The sequence below is a fragment of the Notolepis coatsorum genome, assembly GCF_963971535.1.
Source record: "Notolepis coatsorum genome assembly, chromosome: 4".
NCBI classification, from domain to species: domain Eukaryota; kingdom Metazoa; phylum Chordata; class Actinopteri; order Aulopiformes; family Paralepididae; genus Notolepis; species Notolepis coatsorum.
Window position 1 is genome coordinate 141,861,223 of NC_140168.1, and position 26,830 is coordinate 141,888,052.

The window sequence follows — 26,830 nt, forward strand, 5'->3', positions numbered from 1 at the left end:
TGTGATAAAACATGAAATGTAAATGATGGGATAAGAGAGCACTAAGAAGAAGCATCACGGGGGAAAGCGTGGCTTCAAATGGCTTCTTACGTGACTTTACATTAAAGTCTTTCTTCATTAATTCTTTACATTAAATATCATCATTAAAATTCTTTATTTGTTTACTCTATTTATTTTTCTCATATTCTTATATTCCGAGTTAATTATATTGTTTACACTTTACATTTTTTGTCATATCTTTATATTAAAATTGTATTGCCTATAGTATATTTATGTCTTTCTACTATTACCCTGCCCATACTCGTACCTCCCCTCCCCCATGCTACTATGATACCCAAATATCCCCAAGGGGATCAATAAAGGAATATCTTATCTTATCTTACAATAAATGTATCATCAATTAATCCCCCCATCTATGCCCCCTTCCTCCTTTCTCCACCTCCTCTTCTTCCTCCCTCCTCCTCCTCTACCGGCAGGGATGTGCGGCGGTTCAAGGAGGTGCGTAAGGAGTTCGAGCGCTGCAGCGAGAACCTGGAGGGGGCGCTGTCGAGGAACGCCCAGGCCCCGCGGGGGAAACCGCACGAGGTGGAGGAGGCCAGCAACGCCCTGTACAACGCACGACGCACATTCCGCTCCAGGGCGCTGGACTACGTTCTGGAGGTGAGAGAGACCTGATGGACTGACAGGAGGAGGAGGAGGAGGAGGAGGGTGTATGGAATGGAATGATTAAAGGGGCACTTCACCTAAAAACATTGCTGATTTATTTTGCACATAATCTCACACACATCCAAAAACTCTTATCAGTTCTGCACACTTTCATTTAGTTTGACAGTAAATGAGTTTGAATATGGCCACCAATGATGTCATCGGGGACATTGATTCCTTGTGTCGTGTTAATTTAGATGAAAAAATAGCAACACCTTGTCTTATAGGGACTGCGACCTTATCATATCATTGAGCTGTAATTAACGCAACACAAGGATCCAATGATGACATTCAATGATTGAATGATGACATCACTAGTGGCCATATTCAAACTCATTTACTCTCAATAACTGAGTTTTTGGATGTGTCTGACATTATGTGCAAAACAAGTGCCCCTTTAAGTAGAGCAGGGATATATAACTTATTTTAAGGTATACCGTCATAGATCCAAGAACAAATAAGTTTAAGTTAAGTTTCTTTAATAGTTGTCATACAGAAGTACAGAATACTTTCATACAAAATGCTTCTTACTGTTACGCTCCAGAGACTGTGCTAGACAAGATAGTATCAAATAACATAGTATAGCATGTAATTTAGAAGTAGAAAATGAGGTCACAGTGTTCAGTATAGACATATGTACAATGTTCGATGCAGAATAGACGTAACTGAGTTACCATATAATATAAAATACTATGCAGTGTACTAATGTACAGTACTATATAGTGCAAGCAGAAATGGGATGAGGTACAATTTAGGTACAATTTACAGTAAGGTGTACGAGTTGTAGTGCAATCCTTCATCAATAAATATAAAGTGTGGGGAGTGGGTGCTACAGTGTGTTTGTTTAAAGTGGGTGTGTGCTATAAAGTGTGTGGAGTGGGTGCTACAGTGTGTTTGGTCAAATATAACTAGACCATCAGAAATAACTGTTCTTTCCCTGTCGAAGTATATAATGTTGTCAATACAAATGTAAACATGCACACACTCTCTCTCTATCTCTCGCTCTCTCTCACTCACTCACTCACTCACTCACTCACTCACTCACTCACTCACTCACTCACTCACTCACTCACTCACTCACTCACTCACTCACTCACTCACTCACTCACTCACTCACTCACTCACTCACTCACTCACTCACTCACTCACTCACTCACACATTTACATTTAGTCATTTAGCTGATGCTTTTATCCAAAGCGACTTAAAAGTTCTGTACGACAAGTCTCTCTCTCTCTCACACACACACACACACGCACACACGCACACACGCACACACACACACACGCACACACGCACACACGCACACATGCACACACGCACACATGCACACACGCACACACGCACACACACACACACACACACTCACCATCCCTCCCTGTCAACAAACACCATTCCAGATTACTTCAGCTCATTACCACCGAAGCCAACGACAACATTTCGCACAACACCACAGTTGCATAACCGCTGTGCCGCCGTGTACAGCAGTCCGCTGGTTACCAGCGGCACAGACAAAATATTCACCGGCTGCCTCTGTTTGGGGACATTCTTCAGTCTCCCCTGATTGATAACAAGGCTCCCCTCCAGGGTGGTAACCATGGATACGCAGGAGATTGGCTGGCTGGCCGTCTAGCCCCTGATTATGGAGACATGTTGGCACGGCGTCTCACAGCCCTCCACGTCTCACAGCCCTCCACGTCTCACAGCAGCCCTCCTCCCCTTTCTGTTACAGATAAACGTCATCGAGGCCAAGAAGAGGACCGACATCCTGATGGCGGTGAGTCCGTATCAAAGTGGGGGACGGACATTTTAGAGCGCCACGCCGCGTTACAGTATGTGCCTGTACACCGTCCTCTTTTCCGACTGGGCCTCATTTGATCTAATTTAATCTCATTTAATCTCATCTCATTTAATTTAATTTCCTTTCAAACCAATATTTCAACTCGTGAGACACAGAGGTTACCCTCATTTACAGCGACGACGAGCTTATAAAACAAGACACGGTTTATCAGCTCAATTTCATTACATAATAGGCACAATAAATAAAAAATAAACAATAAAAGAAATCTGCTAAAACGGTTACAAGTCGACACATGCTGCAAGAGAAGGAAGAGCCTTCGGTCGGAGGGCATTCCAGGTGTTGGAAGCGTCAAAGGAAAAGGCAGTTTTTCCTAGTTCACCATGTCTGGACGTTGTGCGTTCTCTGTGCAGTACTACAGTATAGTGCAGGAGTTCTCAAGCCTTTTTATACCACCACCCCATTTTATTTAGGATTTTCTTTTGGCGACCCCACTCTTAATGTATCACGTCATTTCAACATGGAATTAAGGAATATCAAAATAAAAGCACACGTTGTTGATCTTGTGAAACCGGTCTTATTTGACATGCCCTGAGTGGGAGTCGAACCCCGGTCTCCCGCGCCGCGGGCGACATTGCAGACCACTATACCAAGAGATTAATTCACTTCTAGGTAATGTGTCTGGATGCCTTTGAACACATCCTGCGCCATAAACGTCGTACAACGTGTTTCAAGTTCATGCGAATTCTGCCAATCCACGGCGTACGACGTTATTGAGATCATATTTAATTTTTTTGCCATGTTATTCATAATTCCCATCACGGAGCCTAGTATGATGCAGTGGGAGCATGCACAACTCTGCAACGCTTCAATACTGCCACCTGGTGGATGATCGGCGAGTTGCCAAACCGGAAGTGGATCTCTTGTGATCCCGGTGCGTCTTGGAAATGCGTCCGGCACTCGCATATTGTCGCGGGACTCAAGACACACACCGTGTATATGGATCGCTGCCATAACTCAATAATCGATATGATTTGGGCTGTTATTATTATTATACAAACCGGAAATGGATCGACTTGATCGGCGTCAAATAAGTGGGATCTTTTTGCTCCAGTCTCACCGGCCAACGGTAAGAGGACACTGACGTCATTTTCAGCGTGTTTGTTTATTATTATCCATGCAAACTGCTCCGATCAATATATCACCCATACTACATAAAGCATTTCACCCGCGAATGGTCAGTCATAACGTTTAGGATCATGTACAGTTGAAATTTTTAATATAGCGTGTATCGCCAACAAACTGCATTTGATAATCTATATATGCGTTTATGCCTATATCTCACGTTCTAGGAATTACTGCAGAAAACGATAAAAACATATTTATATTCTAGACGGTATTTTCGTATGAACCTATGAATGAAAAAGTAAAACGTTCCTACATCCTGAACGATAGATAATCGATGTCAATTTAGCAATACAATTTAAAAAGTTATAGCCCTGCAAAGAAGGTAAACATCTCCATAGGCTTAGACTGGTGGCAGTGATCAAACATTTATGGATATAAGCGTGGCAGGGAATGTGTTAAGGGGGAGTGAGTTTACTTGCAGTACAGCTACGTGCCACAGTCACTTCACAACACTTGAAGTCCATCGTGACTGTGGATATACTCACGGTACCTCCGTTACACTTGCATATTTATTAGAACATTTTATTACAGCACTGTTATCAATACACATTTATAAAACTAGGCCTATTTAGCCAAAATATGTTGCCAGAACAATAAAAAAAGTAGTTTTTTTGTTAGTTTTTTTGTCTGTGTGTAACCTACCCATGAAGTAACCTACCCCGCGACCCAGTTTGAGAACCACTGGTATAGTGTAAGCTAGTATTTAATCTCTGAGAAGTAGTTGCTGTGTCATGTCTCCCTGTGTGATATTAGTCTGACACGGCACAGGGACAAGAGAGTAGACGCTGCGCACACTGCATGTTTTGAACAGGCCTCAGTCTCAAAATAGGCTGTCTCACATAAAATGAGAAGATTGGGGTTACGTCTGGGCAGAGGTGGTCTCCAAGGCTTTACCGGGAGAGAATTAGGTCAGGAAATCAATCATCCAGTGTTACGTAATTTGACTTGAATGTCTCTCACTTTAGCCTCTGCCATCTCCCACCGCCACCAGTGGTCTTGCCTTCCCATGTGGAAAGGTTATATAAGAACTCTAGTGGCATTACTGCAGGTTTTATATACATATCACACGCTGATAATTAAATGGAAAATGTTTGCAAGGTTCAGTATATCAATATACTTCAAGTCGAGAGCTAAATTAAATGGGTTGCGTAAGAGGGTGTCCGATCATAGAAAGGATGTCCTTGGGTTTCCTGAAAGGCGCTATATAAATCAAAGCTAGTATTATTATCATCATCATATAAAGCCTTTTCTTATGTCACATGCCCACAAGGAAATGTCCCCAATCATATAATAATATTGTAAAACCTGTTTTTCCGTGGTTACTGTTAGATGCTGTCACTGATGGAAGCCCAGGCCCAGTATTTCCAGCAGGGCCACCAGTCTCTCTCTGAGCTGGACGACTATCGGCGATCCCTGGGTGAAGAGGTGAGTGGAGCTGCTGCCGCAGCGTGACCTAGGGCAGCCCTGCGGTGAACAGAGCCTTATTATAGAGGCTTATAATTAACGTTTCTTTCAGTATGGCTGCCTGTAACCATTGGTAACCACCTTCAAAGCAAAATGCCTAATTTCTGTGCAGCGGTAGAGTAGGTAAAACACTGGAAAAGCATGATTGTTTACTAGATCCATTAATAAGACACCAACTTATTAAGTTTTTGTTGATATATGTCTCATATGTCAACACATAGAAACCATTGTTTTGCACATAGCAACCGTTTGTCGCTTCCATTGCCATGTAAAAATGTTATGCTATGTTACAGGCAGCCATGCTGGAAGAATTACACATTCCGTGCAAGGCCTCTATTCAAAATCAAAGTTCTGTAAATGATGAACTGGGAAGGTGAAGAGAAAAGAAGGAAGCTTAGCTGGAGGGACCTGTGGAGTATGAAGGAAAATTGTTTGAGAGCAGAAGAGTACTGTGAATTCAGGATGTAATCGGGTAGGGAGTGCAGCCATTCAACGTGTCCGTGAGGGAGACGAATGTAGAGGCGGTATGTTTTTAGGTGGGAGATGCAGGTCGATTTGGGAGGGAAAACTCTCATTGTTCCACGAGAGATAGTTAGTACTTGAGTCACTGACGTAGCGTTATGTAAGGGATAATGTATAGCTACGAGGTCATTGTCGCAAAATAATTGACCGACACGGAGTTTAGAACACAGAGGCGCCGCGCCGAGGTGTTCTAAACGCAGTGAAGGTCAATTATTTTGCAACAATGGCCGAGTATAGCTATACATTATCCCGCTTATTACATGGCTAACTTACTAACAATATACCTAATTCATTTTACACCATCGACAAGACGAGGTCAAATGCAGACGCAGTTGTTCTGTGGCTCCTCTGTCATCGCCGGCAGCCGGCAGGTGTGTGGTCTGATTACCTGATGAGTGCAGCTGTGCATATGCTGAGCTTAGCTTTCGTGACTTTCTGCGACCAAAATGCTTGATTGTGATTGGTCAATAGCGCTGTGTTACCCGTATCAACGGTCATTATTGCGTGTTGCCCATAGCAGCGGTCCGTTATCGAGAAATAACTGACCGCTGTCAGGGGCAACCGAGCGCTATTGACCAATCACAATCAAGCATTTTGGCGAATGTTAAAACGCCATGTAATAAGGTCTGTTAGTCAGCGGGTAGTTTATTTGATTGAATTGACTTTGCCGTGGGAGGAAATAGTGGAGGAGGTTTATGAAAGGAAAAATCTTAGATATGCAGACTTGGCAGCAGAAACCGAACAGCGTGGATGGAAAGCTATAGGGTTTGTCCCGTAAAAGTAGGATGCAGAGGATTTATAGCACGTATCCACTTCATAATTATTGGGTGAGTTAGGGTTTTTCGTGAGCAGAGTTTGCGAAATACGGCAAATGAGAATGTCGGACGAAGCATCGAAAGGAAGTCTGTGGGTTTGGTCGAGGAGAAATAATGTCAGCTGGGGGCCAAAGTAAACAAAGGCTTAAGAGTTGTCTCTGTTGTTTCTGTTTCACGTGTGGTATTGTTATCAGGAATAGTTCTGTTTTCGACGTAAGGATAAGATAACACAAGGAAGTTCTGCATGTGGGTGTCATGGTCAGTGAGGGCTAGCATGGAGGGGCTGGTTCCGGGACACCGGAATTAACCACTGAGCTTTCCCGAAGTCGTGTGGGCCTAACTTGACGAGACACAGGTGCCCACCAGATAACCCCCGGTGACATGCTGGCTCTCACTGCCTATCTATCTACATGTTGGTCTGTGGTGACCATTAGGGGCCATGTGGTAGGATGTGTAGCATCTATCTATCCACAGTACTATCTACACGTTGGGCTGTGGTGGCCATTAGGGGCCATGTGGCATCCATCTATCTTCATTATCTACACGTTGGGCTGTGGTGGCCATTAAGGGCCATGTGGCAGGGTATGTAGCATCTGCATTGTCAATACATCAAAGTGGCCTGGGTCTGTTGACGTTGACTGTTTGCTGTTAATGCTGTTTGAGGGCTGATATGTAATATATTCATAGTGTGTAGTGGTGGGAGGTGGAGGTCGGATCTCGGACCCTCTCTGCTCTGGGACCCTCTCTCCTCTGGGACACTCTCTCCTCTGGGACCCTCTCTCCTCCGGGACCCTCTCTCCTCCGGGACCCTCTCTCCTCTGGGACCCTCTCTCCTCTGGGACCCTCTCTCCTCCGGGACCCTCTCTCCCCTGGGACACTCTCTCCTCTGGGACCCTCTCTCCTCCGGGACCTTCTCTCCTCCGGGACCCTCTCTGCTCTGGGACCCTCTCTCCTCTGGGACACTCTCTCCTCTGGGACCCTCTCTCCTCCGGGACCCTCTCTCCTCCGGGACCCTCTCTCCTCCGGGACCCTCTCTCCTCTGGGACCCTCTCTGCTCTGGGACCCTCTCTCCTCCGGGACCCTCTCTCCCCTGGGACCCTCTCTGCTCTGGGACCCTCTCTCCTCCGGGACCCTCTCTGCTCTGGAACCCTCTCTCCTCTGGGACCCTCTCTCCTCTGGGACCCTCTCTCCTCCGGGACCCTCTCTCCTCTGGGACCCTCTCTCCTCCGGGACCCTCTCTGCTCTGGAACCCTCTCTCTTCTGGGACCCTCTCTCCTCTGGGACCCTCTCTCCTCCGGGACCCTCTCTCCTCTGGGACACTCTCTCCTCTGGGACCCTCTCTCCTCTGGGACCCTCTCTCCTCTGGGACCCTCTCTCCTCCGGGACCCTCTCTCCCCTGGGACCCTCTCTGCTCTGGGACCCTCTCTCCTCCGGGACCCTCTCTCCTCCGGGACCCTCTCTCCTCTGGGACCCTCTCTGCTCTGGGACCCTCTCTCCTCCGGGACCCTCTCTCCTCTGGGACCCTCTCTGCTCTGGGACCCTCTCTCCTCTGGGACCCTCTCTGCTCTGGGACCCTCTCTCCTCCGGGACCCTCTCTCCTCTGGGACCCTCTCTGCTCTGGGACCCTCTCTCCTCTGGGACCCTCTCTGCTCCGGGACCCTCTCTCCTCCGGGACCCTCTCTCCTCTGGGACCCTCTCTCCTCCGGGACCCTCTCTCCTCTGGGACACTCTCTCCTCTGGGACCCTCTCTCCTCTGGGACCCTCTCTCCTCCGGGACCCTCTCTCCCCTGGGACCCTCTCTGCTCTGGGACCCTCTCTCCTCCGGGACCCTCTCTGCTCTGGAACCCTCTCTCTTCTGGGACCCTCTCTCCTCTGGGACCCTCTCTCCTCCGGGACCCTCTCTCCTCTGGGACACTCTCTCCTCTGGGACCCTCTCTCCTCTGGGACCCTCTCTCCTCTGGGACCCTCTCTCCTCCGGGACCCTCTCTCCCCTGGGACCCTCTCTGCTCTGGGACCCTCTCTCCTCCGGGACCCTCTCTCCTCCGGGACCCTCTCTCCTCTGGGACCCTCTCTCCTCTGGGACCCTCTCTCCTCCGGGACCCTCTCTCCTCCGGGACCCTCTCTCCTCTGGGACCCTCTCTCCTCTGGGACCCTCTCTCCTCTGGGACCCTCTCTGCTCTGGGACCCTCTCTCCTCCGGGACCCTCTCTCCTCTGGGACCCTCTCTGCTCTGGGACCCTCTCTCCTCTGGGACCCTCTCTGCTCTGGGACCCTCTCTCCTCCGGGACCCTCTCTCCTCTGGGACCCTCTCTGCTCTGGGACCCTCTCTCCTCTGGGACCCTCTCTGCTCCGGGACCCTCTCTCCTCCGGGACCCTCTCTGCTCTGGGACCCTTTCTGCTCCGGTACCCTCTCTGTTCTGAAGAGAAGAGAAGGGAGAGAAGGTTCTTTATTGAGTCACTGCTCTGGCAGGATTCAATCTTCCAGAGGTGGGGGCCTTAATCACTTAATACCATCTCTATAGGCATTATAGATTTGATCCTTGACCTGATTGATTGATTGATTGAAAAGTTTATTAACAGATTGCAGAATGGGTACAGTACAGTACAGCTCAATACATACAATTGTTAAGAGGATGCAGACCTGAGAAAGACTTCCGTCTTGTTTCCATCAGGGTCCCCCATTTTCAATTCATCATATGACACACACGACATACAGATAGACAATACTGCTACATCTATACATTTATGACATACCAGATTTTCAAATACAGTACTGTTTGTGATACTAAAACAAATCCAGAAAAAGAGTGTATATACATTTGACATAGAAACTGTGCATTGGGGGAGGTTGGGTAGGTGGGGTGGGGCTGTACATTGGAGGTGGGGGGGGGTTGGGTAGGGGGGGACACACACTGTACATTGGAATACTGACATACATTTGACATAGAAACTGTACATTGGAGGAGGTTGGGTAGGTGGGGTGGGGTTGGGTGGGGCTGTACATTGGAATACTGACAAAGCCATGCTTGGTCTTTATTGTACAACTGGGTTAGGACATTTGTAGGGGCCAGTTTTGAATTGCAGTCTCCCGTAGGTGTTCTTTGTGAGTGTTTTTGAAGGTGGGTAGTGATTCACATTCCTTTACAGCTTTGGGTAGGGCATTCCACATTGTTGTGGCATAATTGCGAAACGTGTTTAGTCCCTTGTTTGAGCCAAATCTGGGTTTTACATGATTTGTGGAGCTCCCTCTGGTGTTGTGATCGTGGTATTCACTGACCTTTGGGAAGTATTTTGACATGTACATGGGTACCTTGGTCGTGTAGTGTATCTTGTAGACCAGGCCCATTGCAAGTTGCTGTACTCTGTCGTCTACTCTAAGCCATCCTAGGTTGGCAAAGTGTGCAGGGGTGAGGTGGGTTCTAGGAGTCAGGTCAAGCAGTAGTCTGACAATTTTTTTTTGAGATGTTTGTAATTTGGTTTTTAGTGCCTTTGAGGTGCTTTGGTACCATGAGGTGCAAGCATAGTCGTAGTACCCTTGAATGAGTGCTCCTGCCAGAGTCTTCAGGGTATTCTTGTTTACCAGGGAGGAGATCCGGTACAAGAATCGAGTTCGTTGATTGACTTTTTTTATTACATTGGATGCCATTTTGTCGCAGGAAAGATTAGCCTCTAGGATGGAACCCAGGTAGGTAATTTCATCTTTCCTTGTGACAATATTGTCACCCACTGTAACTGAGAAGCCGTCGGTCTTGCTGAGTTTGTTATTTGAACCGAAGAGAATGGACTCTGTTTTGCCCATGTGTAATGATAGTTTGTTGTCCATGACCTACTCCTGTTCCGCCATCTCTTCTCATCTCTGACAGTTTCCTGGTTTATAGACTTCACGGGCCTGCCGTGGCAAACATTGACTGGATGCTGTCATGACTAAACGTTAATAGTTGCTTCATAGAGAGTGTGAGAGGAAGTGGTACTTTCAGAAAGGGGTGACATGGTGCTAGAAAGAGGACCGCACCTAAGATGACAGGAACTGGGTGGAAAGGAACCCCAACCTGAGCACGACATAAGAGAAAAATGCCCACCGTGTGAATATGGTCAATGGAAATAAGTTATTGTTCAACTTTATTGTGTTATCCTTGACATTTCCAATACAATGATATGTATATGTCACAGTGGATGTGCCTTTTATATATCTTTTTGACATATTTTTTTGTCAAATAAATCAAATCAAATCAAAGGATGAGGTGAACAGAGGTCAAGTTAGCCAAGGTGCTAGACACCTAATCTATCTTAATCTAATCTAATAAAATAACACAAGATACTCCTTTATTGACCCCCATGGGGAAATTCTGAATATAAAAATATGAGAAAAATAAACAGTGTTAACAAAGGTGCAGATGAGGGTCTTTATGCCGTATTGGTTATATTATACGTTACAATAAATATAGGCAATACAAATGTTGAATCTGAATATATACTATCTAGTAAAAGTAAACCGTATACACAAGAATACTCTCAGTATAATCTAATAATCAATGGCCGAGAGCATTTCTATTTGGGGGGGGGGGGGGGTCCTTGACATGAAAAATAGCAGCTGTTGCCAGTTATCTGGGGTTGTGGGGGGGGGGGGGGTAGTCACAAGGGGACAGGAAACAACAACAGGAAATATTTCACATGGTCGTGTCGTGTGTCTGTGTGCGTGAGATGATGTTTTGTCTCTCCATCTTGTGATTGTGGAAAAGGGAAGAGTAAAAAATAAAAACATTGTACCATCCAGACTATCAAAAGTACTATCAAAGCTCTGTTATATGAAAGATGCTTAGTGTCTTCAGCGTAGCCTGTGAGGTAGTAGCTTGAATCAGGAAGTTAATTAGTCAACCTTTCACTGGTCACATCAAACCGCAGATCAAGTTCTTCCTATTTCGACAGGATATGGAGAGAGAGCGTGCGCGTGAGAGAGAGAGAGCGTGAGCGAGAGAGATGGAGAGAGGGAGAGCGCGAGAGAGAGCATGAGAGAGAGAGCATGAGAGAAAGAAGTTGTGGAGTGATGAAAACTCACTTAGGTTGTTCCTCGATCTGCCACAGGAAGTGCAGAGAGGTACAACACTTCCTCCTTCCTGTTTCCTGCAGGGGAAAGTCTTGATGTCAACTCTGACCCCGACCTGGAAGTCTCTCTGTTTCTCTCTCTCTGTTTCTCTCTCTCTCTCTCTCTCTCTCTCCACTTGACACTACAGTGACAATAGATGTAGTTTAGTTCAATTTAGGTTAGTTTAATTTAGGTTAGTTTAGTAAAAAAATATATAGTTTATTTGACAATAAATAAGGCAATCTGATGATTACATCACAGTATAGAACTGTCAAGGAGACCACACTCTTGCCTTCTCTTCATCTTCAAACTCGGATGTCGTCTGAAAATCAAGTTCCAGTTGACATTTTTCGTAATGCAACGACATCGTTACATTTCTGACCGGCGACTGAGTGTATATCGTGACAATTTACATCCAGATTCAAGTCTGGGATTTGAGGGAGATCTCAGGGATCTCAGGCATCCCGTATCAATGGCACGCTGGAATTACACAGATGGCGTGCACGCAAATTATATCCCAGAACTTTTCCCAGTAAGATGGATCCAGTTTGAATAGGACTTCACAGATTCCCGTCTGTAGTGTGGTAGTGAAAGGGTTAACCTTCTGTAGTGTGGTAGTGAAAGGTTAACCTTCTGTAATGTGGTAGTGAAAGGTTAACCTTCTGTAATGTGGTAGTGAAAGGGTTAACCTTCTGTAGTATGGTAGTGAAAGGTTAACCTTCTGTAGTGTGGTAGTGAAATGTTAACCTTCTGTAGTGTGGTAGTGAAAGGGTTAACCTTCTGTAGTGTGGTAGTGAAATGTTAACCTTCTGTAGTGTGGTAGTGAAAGGGTTAACCTTCTGTAGTGTGGTAGTGAAAGGTTAACCTTCTGTAGTGTGGTAGTGAAAGGTTAACCTTCTGTAGTGTGGTAGTGAAAGGTTAACCTTCTGTAGTGTGGTAGTGAACGGGTTAAAACAAGATATTGTTTATTGATCCACTTGGGGGAAATTCAGGCATCATAGCAGCATGGGGGGAGGGGAGGTACAGGTATGGGCAGGGTAATAGTAGACATACATATAGGCAATATAATTAACTCTGATTATAGAAATATGAGAAAAAATAAACGGTGTAAACAAAGGTGCAGATGAGGGTCCATATTATATTATAATATGTTATATTATAATAGGTTATATTATAGGGCGGCTAAGTGGCGCAGTGGGCAAGGCGCTCGCCACTAGTGCAGGAGATGCTGGGTTCGAGCCCAGCTCTCGGCATTGCTACCAGCTTGGCTGGTCGTTCATACTAACACAATTGGCAGTGTTAGGGGTGGGAAAGCTGGTGGGTGGGTCCTGGTTGTTGTAAACAGCGACTCCTACAGTTCGGTCGGGGCGCCTGCTCAGCGAGGAAAAGGATCTAAGGGGGGTAGTGTGATCCTTCCACACGTTACACCCTCTCAGTGAGAGTCCGCGCTGCCAGGTGAAAAGAAGCGGTTGATTGGCTACACATGTGTCGGAGGAAGCATGTGGTAGCCTCCACTCTCCCAGACCGACCGTAGGGGGTAGGTGCGCAGCGACCAGGAAGGGGATTGGGAATTGGCATAACGACTAACATTGGGATGGGAGAAAAAATGGAGGAAAAAGGAGGGGGAAAAATATAAAAATTAAATAATAATAGGTTATATTATAGCCGGTTACAATAACTATAGGCAACAAGAATTTGAAACTGAATATATACCTGTACTATGAGTAAGAGTCAAAGTAAACAGTATACCGTAATTCCTCTAATAGTAACCCCGGCTTGTATTTGTTTCAACTGTAGCGGGTACCAGGCTTGTATTAGGAGGAGGCCTGTATAAGAGGGAGGCCTATATTTCAAATTTTCAAACGGATCATAATGAATAAATCAACATTTTCTGTCAGTTTGAACCCAGTAAAATGTACTGGGTTCATTTATTGAAACCAAGTACTGTATGAAATAGTAAACAGTGCAATTACAGGTGGTCACTGGTCATTTCAACGTTTTCAAAGTGAAATCAAGTAACTAGCTCAGTATGCAGCTCAGTATATTAGTAACCCGGCTTGTATTAGGAGGCCGGCTTATAATTGCTTAGCTCAAGAGCGCACCCGGCCATTAATAGAGACCCGGCTTGTATTTGAGACCCGGTTACTATTAGAGGAATTACGGTACACAAGGTGCAGTATACACAAGGTACCCTAACTGGCATGATATACGTCATACGTTGTAGTCCGTGCAGGTTTTGGTGGTTAAGAGTCAGACACACTTGGTTGTTAAGAGTCAGACACACTAAGGATAACCATCTATAAGCCAACCTCACCATGCTCGTCCTATCGTTACTCCCCTCTTTTCTCCTCCATCCTCATCCCCTTTTATGCTATCGTTTTCCCCTCTCAACCCCTCTCTTCTCCTCCTCCTCTTTCCCACTTCCTCTCTTCCTCCTAATCAGATCACTGCCTCCCATCAATATCAGTAATTCGCCAATAACAAACATTACCGTCCAGACTAATTACATTCCAGTTGACTACCGCTCAGGATGGACGGTACGGGTACGAGGGAGATTGTGAACGTGGGGGAACATGGCGGATGCCTTGAGCTAGAGAACCAATGAGAGCGTTTCTGTGAACTTGTTGATGACGGTCCCTCGAGAGCGTCCGCCAGCCCGATGTGTGGCGGTCGCTATCGCATTACTGGGATGATTTAATAACCGAAATGATTTGGAAATCAACATCAACATGATTGACCACAAATGTAACTCTCTCTCTCTCTCTCTCTCTCTCTCTCTCTCTCTCTCTCTCTTTCTCTTTCTCTTTCTCTTTCTCTTTCTCTTTCTCTTTCTCTTTCTCTTTCTCTTTCTCTTTCTCTTCTCTCTCTCTGACAGCACACTCAGCTGGTTCTGAACTCCGCCCGGGATAAGAGGGATATGGAACAAAGACACGCAGCCATCAAGAAAAAGGTAAAAGCCTTCTGCTGTTCAAAGAGTCACTTCAGCCTCTATACAGAGTACACTTATTGTATACACATTAACAGTGTGGTGAAGAAGGCACGACAACGCCTCTACTTCCTCAGGCGCCTAAGGAAGTTCCAAGTCAGCCAGAAGATCCTTAAGAACTTCTACTCATGTACAATAGAGAGCATCTTGACCGGCAACATCACCTCCTGGTTTGGGAATAGCACTGCAAAAGACCAAAGCAGACTACAAAGAGTGACACGTTCAGCCGAACGCACAATTGGAGGGGGGCTCCCCACCCTCCAGAACATTTACTACAAGCGTTGCAAGGGGAAGGCTAAGAGAATTATTAAGGACTCGAGCCACCCGAACAACTGCCTCTTTGAACTGCTGCCGTCAGGCAAGCGATACAGGAGTCTCAAGGCGAGCACAGAAAGACTCAGAAGTAGCTTCTATCCCCAGGCCATCAGGCTGCTAAACGAACAATGAATGAACACTACACAACAACAACCACCAAACACACATAGCACACACATCCACACGCACACACTCACTTTAAACAAACACACTGTAGCACCCACTACACACACTTTATAGCACACACCCACTTTAAACAAACACACTGTAGCACCCACTCCCCACACTTTATATTTATGGATGAAGGATTGCACTACAACTCGTACACCTTACTGTAAATTGTACCTAAAATTGTACCTCATCCCATTTCTGCTTTGCACTAGATAGTACTGTACATTAGTACACTGCATAGTTGTGTATTGTATATTATATGGTAACTCAGAACATTGTACATATGTCTATACCGAACAACTGTGACCTCATTTTCTTCTTCTAAATTCATGCTATATTATGTTATTATGTTATTTGATACTATCTTGTCTAGCACAGTCTCTGGAGCGTAACAGTAAGAAGCATTTTGTATGAAAGTATTCTGTACTTCTGTATGACAACTATTAAAGAACTTGAACTTGAACTTGAACTTGAACTGAGGGGTACAATTCCCTGACTGTATTGATAAGTATGGTATCATTAAACCACTACCGCTTTATGTACTTTAATTACTGGCCATACAGTACATGATATCTAAATATAATGAACACTTCCCACAATGAACCGGTTCTACACAAAGTTGTCTTTAAGTATTTATTGCAGCAAAAGGTACATAATACTTCTCTATTATACTTTGAATGCACTTGTAAGGCAAAGGAATGTGCGTAGGCAAATCAACAATGAATGTCCATTCTCTGGTTACGCAGGAGGTAATTATACAACCTGAATCTTAGGGAATTATATCTATGGTGTTGTGAAGGGCCAGATTAAACCGAATATATATATTTATTTATATATATATATATTTAATTGTATTTGTATATTCTCTAATATTCCCTGATATCCCTTGTATATTCCTTGTACAATATGCATTGAATATCCATTCTAGCCTACTGAACATCCCATAATAGTCTCCATTCTACTATTGGTCGAGACCTTGGTGCCAGGCTGCCATACCCCTCAGACCCAGTTCAAACGTACCGCTCCACATGTACGAACAAGTCCTAGTTCCGCGTAGGAATCTGGCTACCGCACCACTAATGGGACTATTTGTTCATAGTGCGTATATATACTGCGCTACTAAAGTAGGACTTCCTTTTCAGTCCAGTTTCTTACCCTCCAATAGAGTCACAGACGTAAAGCCTCCCCGCGACGCCACGTGTGGGAGTAAGGCCAAGTTCGCCTACCATCGGTATTGAGACATCGTGTATATTAATATTTGAATAGTCATATTTGGCACTATATCGTCGAGTTGGACGTAGTCTATTAAGCTAATAATAGTCTGTTAATATATAGTGCTTCGTGCGGTGAGAATACTACCGTAGTCAGTACCCCATCGTTTCGGGCAGAGAACTGGCTGCTTACCCAGGGTGGTTGACCCCATGTGAAGCTGCACCCGAGGAGCCCCAGAGCCGACGAGCGAGTGGACCTGTATACCGGATTATTCTACCGACGACAGCCCGCCTTCCCAGGCACGGATTATGCTTTGTATACTTTGATTATTCCATGGATAAAGACCCCCGACACTGCCGTGTGTTGGAACCCCCCCCCCTGGAGAGGACGCAAGGTGAGGAGACGCTCTGCAAGACGAGGTCGCTTCACGTCTCTCCCCCGTGGACCGGAGAGAGCCGGCCCACAAAGAGTCCACCTGCTTTCATCTGTGGTCCAAGGATCGCCGGCGCATTGAACGGCACTACAGTGGGTTCACCTGGGATACCCTTGGCCGGACGAGGCAGCCGGATTCTACCCCCCCCCCCCTCCTACTCCTGTCGGCTTACAAGCGACCGGATTAACCCCCCCTTAGTGTATCTAGTATATAATCATTAAAGTATCATTGCTGTTATTCCTTAACTATTCCAGGTCGTATATTTACCACCTGCGCCATCAGAGATTGGACATTCTCTATTGATATACCGACGAATACTCTTTGCCATAAAAGTGCATACTATTTCAATTCATAAATGTAATTAAGTGATTAAGTGCTTGCTCTACACACCATTGCTGTGTAGTAATAAACGCATACTTCGACTTCGTACATTTGTGTTGGATCCGTTTCATCTACGTGAGAGTGTTTATGATAATATATTTATGCCGTGTACTGGGTGGCCGAATATTAAGTACAAAGGTAGTGGTAGTAAGTATCATATCTAGTAATACAGTCAGGGAATTGTACCCCTCAGTTACAATTGGTCCTTCGAGCCGGATGGTAATTAGTGTAATATTAATATAGTGTTATTAATATTGAAATGGCCTATGATGAACACTCCACGAAACGATCCTCCTAACCAACGCCCGCAGCGCGAACGACGGCTCCCTCAGTACTTAGAGGCTTACGCTGTCAGTCAACAACCTAGTCTTCTACTAACAGTAAACGCGGTAAAACTAGAAAGTAAAAGTATGTCTAACCCCAACGCCCAGACTACCCCGACCATAGAGGCCCCTACGGGCTCTAATGTAACTGACCAAGTTCACGGTGGGGACCAGTGGGAACCAGACATGACTTCACACCCCGCCAGTACTGAAGAAGTAGTCCCCGATGAGTCCCGGGAGGAATACAACGCTACCGAGAGAGAACTCGGCACGGAAGAAGACGGGGAGAGCACCGTGGAGATAGAGCTCCAAGGCTCCGCAAGGAGTACCCCGAGGGAAGGCTCCCCTATACAACCGCCTTCTCCCAGCGAGGCAGAGAGGACCCTACAGCAGGCCTTCCTCATCAGCCTGAACGCCGCTGCTGAACGCGACCGACTGCAGATCCAGCAGCGAAGCGAACACGAGCAGATACGTCTAGAAATAAGACGCATTCAGATGGAAGAGAATGTGGCCCGAGAACGAGCCGGTGCTCAACGGGACGCAGCGCGCGACAGACGGCAGTCGCAACTAATAGAACAGCTGATCAGACGGACAACACCCTCTCCCTCCGCCAGAGGCTCCAGGAACTCGTCTAGACACACCTCCAGGGCGGCATCCCCTAGCCGAGTAAACAACCCTGAACTTGACCAACAGACGAGGTCTATACCCCCCACAGACCACCTCCCCCCACCGGTCCAAGCGAGGCCTAGCAACCGGGAAGGAGCAGCATATCCTGTGGAGAGGCTAAACCAGAGACTACAAGCACTGGATGACCTAACTGAAGACGAAGAGGAAGAGGAGGAGAACCACGCCCGAAGACAGCACAGTACTCTACCGGACCAGGAGGTCCGGTACAGCCCAGGCTATACTCCCGCGGAGCTGCGCTACAGACCCCCGACTCTATACACGGGTGAGCACGACGCACGACCCGCACCGAGGAACAGCACCTGGACAAGCGGGCCATGGTACACTGCCGGTACCAGCCCATACCAAGGAGCGGGAGGAGACTCGCCTAGGAGGCCTCTCCCCCAACACTCGCCGATGTATCCACAGTCAGCGTCATACATTGGCACGCCTATGGTACCCGACTTCACCCAAGAGAACCGGGCCCAGTATACAGAACTCCGCATGTGTCTGGAGACCATGTTGGTGGATGTATTGGATGAACGCCACAAATACGCCATCCTACTGAAGCACTTAAAGGTACCCCGCGCACATAATATAGCGCTCGCCTACGCGACTTCCACCACCCCATACACAGCAGCGCTGGTAGCATTGGACCAGAGGTATGGGCGCATATGGGATTACGTGATCCAGGAGATCCGACACATCGACCGCTTACCCCCCGCAATAGACAATCGAGCACTGGACGACCTGTCCATCAGAGTGCAGTCCCTGGTAGGGATGTTGGGAGCGCAAAGAGAGAAGGGGAGGCATGAACTTTACGCCAACTCAAATGTGGAAAGGATTCTGGAGAAGCTGCCGCCCGCTCGTCAGGAGCGCTTTAGGCGGCAGAGGGACCACAGAGACCCGAATGGCCCCGAACCGAACCTCCTCGATCTAGCAGACTTCCTGGCGAGAGAAGTCAGCAGCCTACGGCTAGATACATTCGGACGGAGCACCCCTGGCTCCAGAGAAGGAACCAGACGACTAAATGATGGAAGAAGATCGGTGACTGTGATGCACCAATCGGAGTCAGTACCGAGCAGCAGGAGCCACAGTACCCCCTCCAGAACGGAGAAGTGGAAGATAGTGTGCCCCTACTGTGAGAAAGAACACTGGCTAGCGCAATGTGACTCCTTCCCCAAGCTGAACGCGGAGGAAGCAGGTCAATGGATAAAGTCCAACAAGCGCTGTTTTCGCTGTGCGCGCTCACACATGGCAGCCGAATGCCGCTTAAAGAAAAGGTGCACCAAGTGCGATGGAGCCCATCTGGACATACTTCACGACAGTAACAGACGGCGCCCTTCACCTGCACCATCCAGCCGCAAAGCGAGCGTCATGTACATCGATCCCGCCAGCAGCAGTGGAGCCCGAGTACTCCTAAAAGTAGTGCGTGTGACACTAAGCTACCAGAATAAAGTCCTGGACACTTACGCCGTCCTCGATGACGGGTCAGAGAAGACCCTGGTGCTCGCCTCCGCTGCGGCCCAGCTAGGGCTGCGGGGAAGCGAAACCCAAATGACAATTCGGACAATAAGACGAGATTTGAAGACGATAAAGGGCGAGAATGTCTCATTCTCTATCGCAGCGAGCGGCCAGCCTGAGCGACGGTACCAGATTGCAGACGCTTTCACCAGCCAAGAAATAGGGCTGTCGCGGTACACATACCCCGTCGCCAAGCTGATGGAGAAATATGCACATCTGCGCAAGTTACCGATCCCGCTCATAGACAATGCTATGCCGACCCTGTTGATAGGCTCCGACCATGCAGACCTCATTGTCCCGATAGACCGGGTTCATACCGGACCCCGAGGCTGTCCTGCAGCAGTCGAGACCCGTTTGGGATGGACTCTCCAAGGCCCGCTCGCCAAATCTCTCAACCGAAGTACAGCCACTAGATGTCTCCACTCCCGAGTCACAGAGGGAGAAACCGCACTCCTGCAACACGTAGAGCGGCTATGGACCTTGGAACAAATGCCCTTTAAGAACGGAAAGAAAGACATTCGCTCTAAAGATGACATTTACGCCATTCACCTCCTCGAGACAGGGACCAAGAGAGTCCCGGTCAACGGCGTGTTGAGATACGCCACGCCACTCCTGCGGCGAGAAGGAATGCCTACTTTCCACGCCAAGACAGACGCCACAGAACGGTACCTGCTGAACACGGAGCGGCGCTTAGCCAAGAACCCCGCCCAAGAGAGTGTATACCGCGCTGAGATTGAGAAGCTCATCACAGCGGGACACGTCACAAAGATGGACATTAAAGAGGCTGACCAGACCACTGAATCGTGGTACGTGCCCCACCACAAGGTCCATCACAACGGTAAAGACCGCATAGTATTTAACTGCAGCTACCAGATCGGATCCCAAAATCTGAATAAAGAGTTACTGCCCGGTCCCACACTCGGCCCCTCCCTACTCGGCGTTCTACTCCGCTTCCGCCAGGAAAAGGTGGCCATCAGCGGGGACATTAAAGGAATGTTCCTGCAGGTGAGATTAGTAGAGGCGGACAAGCCCCTGTTACGGTTCCTATGGAGAGAGAAGCCAGGAGATGAGCACCCAGCCATCTACCAATGGGAAGTCCTCCCCTTCGGAACGACGTGCAGCCCCTGCTGTGCTACATTTGCACTACAGAAACATGTAGCAGAGGACCCAGCAGCGGACGAAGAGGTCCGACACAGCGTAAAGAACAGCTTCTACGTAGACAACTGTCTACAAAGCCTTTCAACCCAAGAAGAAGCCGAGGCTCTCCTGATTAAACTCCGCGCCTCATTGATCAAAGGCGGCTTTGATCTCAGGCAGTGGGCCAGCAGCGATCCGCAAGTACTGCGCAGCCTCTCCTCCGAGGACAAGGCAGCCAGCAGCGAGACCTGGATGGCTACAATCCCGGGAGAAGCCCAGGAGATGACCCTGGGATTGGTGTGGCGATTCAAAACAGATTCGCTTCACTACAGACACAAGCCCCTGACTACGGAGCAGGGAAGGCCGGCGGCGGCGCCGACCACCAGACGGAGTGTGTACACAACACTCGCCCGACAATATGACCCGCTAGGATGTATTCTACCGTACACCACCAGGGCAAAAATGATTGTACGAGCATTGTGGGACAAGGACCAGGGCTGGGACGACCCCATTCCCGCACACCTTGCATCCACCTGGAGAGAGTGGGAGATGGAGCTCCACTCACTCCCAGGCGTTAATATGCGCCGAAGCTACTTCCCACCCACGGTGAGGCCAGAGACATGTAAAATGGACTTACACGTCTTCAGTGACGCCTCAGAGGTCGCATACGGATCAGTAGCCTACTTGCGGGCCCAAGAGAAGGGGGGAGAGATCTACACAGCATTTGTCCTCGCCCGCTCGAGAATAGCCCCACGCAAGCAACAATCTATCCCACGTCTAGAGCTCTGCGCAGCCCTAGCCGGAGCGCACCTAGCCACGCTCATCCAACGTGAGCTCACCATACCGGTGTCTAGAACAATCCTGTGGTCAGATTCCACGACGGTACTCGCCTGGATCAAATCGGACTCATGCAAGTACAAAGTCTTCGTGGGAGTCAGAGTCACCGAGATTCAAGACTTAACCGAAGAGTTAACCGGAGAAACAGAGTGGCGCTACGTTGATACAAAACAGAACCCAGCTGACGTCATCACCCGGGGGATGCCCCTGGATGACCTCACCCGTCGCAATGTCTACAGTGACGGCCCCGCATTCCTAAGACTCCCGGGAAGGACAGTGGCCCATGCCTATCCCGAGGGAAGCAAGTCCAGAGGAGGTGGAAAATAAGAAGTCTGTGTTCTGTGGATTGAGCACCGTAGCCTCCACCGACCCTAACATAGACGATTGCACGTCCATAGAGAGTGCACAACAAAGAACATTCCTGCGGTACCACCCGGAGTGCAAGTCCCCCGCTGATATGTCAGCAGCTAACTACGAGGAAGCAGAATTGCTTCTACTGCAGCGAGCCCAGAGAGACTCGTTCCCCGATGAATTGGCCTGTCTACAGGGAGGAAAGCCCGTCCCATCCGACAGCAGATTAATTCATCTGGCCCCCGAGAGCGACGCTCATACCCTCATCAGAGTGGGTGGTCGCCTACGCAGAGCCCCCAATCTACCGGATGACATTAAATACCCGATCGTATTGAACAGCCGACACAAGGTCACAGAGCTGATTATAAAGAAATACGATGAGGATGTACATCACGCAGGAGCAGAAAGAGTCTTCGCGGAAATCAGACGTCGTTACTGGATCCTACAAGGAAGAGAGGCGGTACGACGCTTCCAGCGAACATGTCTAGACTGCCGCAAGTGGCGCGCGCAGCCCAGCATACCAAGGATGGCTGACCTTCCTCCATGTCGCCTCCGAATCGGTGACAAGCCATTCCACTCAACGGGTATGGACTGCTTTGGCCCGCTGCACATAAAGAAAGGAAGAGGAACCGAGAAGCGGTGGGGTATTGTATTCAAATGCATGACCACCAGAGCGATACACATCGAGCTTCTCCCGACCATGAGCACAGACTCATTCCTTATGGCCTTCCGAAGATTCACATCACGGAAAGGAAGACCGTCTACCCTATTGTCCGATCATGGGACAAACTTCAAAGGCGGCGAAAGAGAGCTGAGAGAGAGCTTCCAAGCTATGGGCCCAGAACTTAAGACCCACCTCGCTCCAGCACAGGTTGATTTCCAATTCAACCCCCCAAACGCACCCCACTTCGGTGGCACTTGGGAACGAGAAGTGCGCTCCATAAAGACAGCCCTGTACGCAGTACTTGGGGCCCAGACTGTGGCGGAAGAAGTCCTAATGACAGTCCTCACGGAGATTGAGGGAGTACTTAACTCGAAGCCCCTCGGATATGTCTCCAGTGATGTGGCGGATATCGACCCAGTTACCCCCAACACACTCCTGATGGGACGGCTAGATCCTGCATTACCCCAGACAATGTACCGGCCTGAAGAAGCGAACGGCCGACGAATGTGGAGGTACAGCCAAGTATTAGCCGACAAGTTTTGGAACAGTTTCCTACTGCACTACCTACCGTCTCTACAGACCCGCCAGAAGTGGGTAAAGGAGAGAGACAATTTGACAGAAGGAACAGTCGTCATGATTATTGATCAATCACTGCCCAGAGCTATGTGGCCGGCCGGCCGCGTAAGCAAAGTGATCACCGGTGCCGACGGCAAGGTCCGAGCAGCTGAAGTGCTCGTCCAGGGTCGCACTTACACCCGTCCCGTGGCGAGGCTCATAGAACTGCCTCGACTCCCAGACACAATCGATGATGACCATGACCCTACAACCCTATGACTTTGTGAAGTTGACTGACCCCTACAGCAAACCCTTATGTGTAAATAGACAACGCGATTAATCTGTCTCTGTTTAACTGATTAGGTCTGGGACCTATTCAGGGGGTGGCTGTTGTGAAGGGCCAGATTAAACCGAATATATATATTTATTTATATATATATATTTAATTGTATTTGTATATTCTCTAATATTCCCTGATATCCCTTGTATATTCCTTGTACAATATGCATTGAATATCCATTCTAGCCTACTGAACATCCCATAATAGTCTCCATTCTACTATTGGTCGAGACCTTGGTGCCAGGCTGCCATACCCCTCAGACCCAGTTCAAACGTACCGCTCCACATGTACGAACAAGTCCTAGTTCCGCGTAGGAATCTGGCTACCGCACCACTAATGGGACTATTTGTTCATAGTGCGTATATATACTGCGCTACTAAAGTAGGACTTCCTTTTCAGTCCAGTTTCTTACCCTCCAATAGAGTCACAGACGTAAAGCCTCCCCGCGACGCCACGTGTGGGAGTAAGGCCAAGTTCGCCTACCATCGGTATTGAGACATCGTGTATATTAATATTTGAATAGTCATATTTGGCACTATATCGTCAGGTTGGACGTAGTCTATTAAGCTAATAATAGTCTGTTAATATATAGTGCTTCGTGCGGTGAGAATACTACCGTAGTCAGTACCCCATCGTTTCGGGCAGAGAACTGGCTGCTTACCCAGGGTGGTTGACCCCATGTGAAGCTGCACCCGAGGAGCCCCAGAGCCGACGAGCGAGTGGACCTGTATACCGGATTATTCTACCGACGACAGCCCGCCTTCCCAGGCACGGATTATGCTTTGTATACTTTGATTATTCCATGGATAAAGACCCCCGACACTGCCGTGTGTTGGAACCCCCCCCCCTGGAGAGGACGCAAGGTGAGGAGACGCTCTGCAAGACGAGGTCGCTTCACGTCTCTCCCCCGTGGACCGGAGAGAGCCGGCCCACAAAGAGTCCACCTGCTTTCATCTGTGGTCCAAGGATCGCCGGCGCATTGAACGGCACTACAGTGGGTTCACCTGGGATACCCTTGGCCGGACGAGGCAGCCGGATTCTACCCCCCCCCCCTCCTACTCCTGTCGGCTTACAAGCGACCGGATTAACCCCCCCTTAGTGTATCTAGTATATAATCATTAAAGTATCATTGCTGTTATTCCTTAACTATTCCAGGTCGTATATTTACCACCTGCGCCATCAGAGATTGGACATTCTCTATTGATATACCGACGAATACTCTTTGCCATAAAAGTGCATACTATTTCAATTCATAAATGTAATTAAGTGATTAAGTGCTTGCTCTACACACCATTGCTGTGTAGTAATAAACGCATACTTCGACTTCGTACATTTGTGTTGGATCCGTTTCATCTACGTGAGAGTGTTTATGATAATATATTTATGCCGTGTACTGGGTGGCCGAATATTAAGTACAAAGGTAGTGGTAGTAAGTATCATATCTAGTAATACAGTCAGGGAATTGTACCCCTCAGTTACATATGGTACACTAGTAATATATAGCGGGAGATACTGGAAGGGTCCCCCTGGTTGTAAGCCAGCAGGGGTAGAGGATCTGTCGGTAGTAGAGAGTCTGGTCAACGATGACTAAGGAGACTCCAAGTACAGGAGACGGTGCAATAGCCTCTTGATCCACAGACGAATACAGCTGTTCTCCGTAGACTGTAGCTCCACAGTGAAGAAAGCTAGCCGGCCTCAGGCTCTCTGAGGCGCCGACTCGACTGGTCTCCTCACAGGGTAAATCCAACACGTGTAAGCGTCTGCGATTCTCCGCTCCATAAATCACAGGACCAAAGCAAATATATTCCAGCCGCAAAGGGCTATGTAGTCGTCGGGTAGATTAATCCAGTGTACATGTCCACACGGTTCTCGTCTAGGTCTCCTCGGGTGAAAGCGCCATGAAAGCAGCCCAGCCTGGATAAGAACTCTAGCTAATACGAGGAAGCGTTGGTGATGCTGGTCACTGTAGAACTTTAGCCGCACGATACACTATACACAAATAGACTATTACTGACTTAATAGAAATATGTCGCACTCGACGGTATAGCGCCAAACTCTGACAATTCACTTATTAATTCGCACGCGGTCTCAATGCTCTATTCTGGGGCCAAACAGGCCATACTTCACCGCACGTTGTATCGTGGGTGAGGCTTCAACTTATTGGGTAACTCTTGACTTCTGACTAAGACTAAGTGCTTCTGTATTCACCTGCGCCATATTTATATGCACAGTGAACAAACTAGTGCCAGCCTCATTTCTGTCTCGTAGCCCTGGGCAAGGCCGGGCATGTTCAGACATGTCTTGACGGTGACTTTGAACCTGACTCTGGAGGCACGGCTCTGGCGCCTGTGGACCGCTGTCCAATAGGAGAATGAAATATTATGGTCTGTAGTAGGCTAAAGGGATATTCCGTGTATATGTACAAGGAATATACAAGGGATATCAAACGATATACAAATACTATGCAATATATATCAATCAATAAATATATATATTCGGTTTAATCTGATCCTTTGTAACAGCCGCACCCTAATTAGTCCCACCTAATTAGCTAAGCAGAGACAGATTAACCGCACTGTCCACTACTCAATGTCTGTTGTGAGGGGTCGGTCAGTTCACAAAGTCATGGGGTCATGGTCGTCATCGATAGTATCGGGGAGCCTTGGCAGTTCTATTAGCCTCGCCACGGGTCGGGTGTAGATCCGCCCTTGGACGAGCACTTCGGCTACTCGGACCTTTCCGTCGGCACCGGTGATCACTTTGCTTACGCGGCCAGCCGGCCACATAGCTCGGGGTAGTGACTGGTCGATAATCATGACGACTGTTCCTTCTGTCAAATTGTCTCTCTCTTTCACCCATTTCTGGCGGGTCTGTAGAGACGGTAGATAGTGGAGTAGGAAGCTGTTCCAAAACTTGTCAGCCAATACTTGACTGTACCTCCACATTCTTCGGCCGTTCGCTTCTTCAGGCCTGTACATTGTCTGTGGTAGCGCGGGGTCCAGCCGCCCCATCAAGAGTGTGTTGGGGGTGACTGGGTCGACATCTGCTACATCACTTGAGACGTAACCGAGGGGCTTTGAGTTCAATACTCCCTCGATCTCCGTGAGGACTGTCATTAGGACTTCTTCCGCCACGGTCTGGGCCCCAAGCACGGCGTACAGGGCTGTCTTTATTGAACGTACTTCTCGTTCCCAAGTTCCACCGAAGTGAGGTGCGTTCGGGGGATTAAACTGGAAGTCAATCTGGGATGGAGCGAGGTGGGTCTTAAGTTCTGGGCCCATAGCTTGGAAGCTCTCTCTCAGCTCTCTTTCTCCGCCTTTGAAGTTTGTCCCGTGATCAGACAATAATATAGACGGTTTGCCTTTC

The 26,830-nt window shown here is 48.1% G+C and overlaps 1 protein-coding gene across 1 annotated transcript in view; it reads left to right on the forward strand.

Annotated features, from left to right (window-relative positions):
• Window positions 1-26,830, forward strand: part of acap1 (ArfGAP with coiled-coil, ankyrin repeat and PH domains 1) — a 131,097-nt gene that overhangs the window by 38,909 nt on the left and 65,358 nt on the right. The window contains exons 6-9 of the mRNA XM_084312125.1: window positions 477-660; window positions 2,436-2,480; window positions 5,019-5,114; window positions 14,448-14,522. Of these exons, the coding sequence (XP_084168251.1) occupies window positions 477-660; window positions 2,436-2,480; window positions 5,019-5,114; window positions 14,448-14,522 (400 nt within the window). The remainder of the gene's footprint in view (window positions 1-476; window positions 661-2,435; window positions 2,481-5,018; window positions 5,115-14,447; window positions 14,523-26,830) is intronic.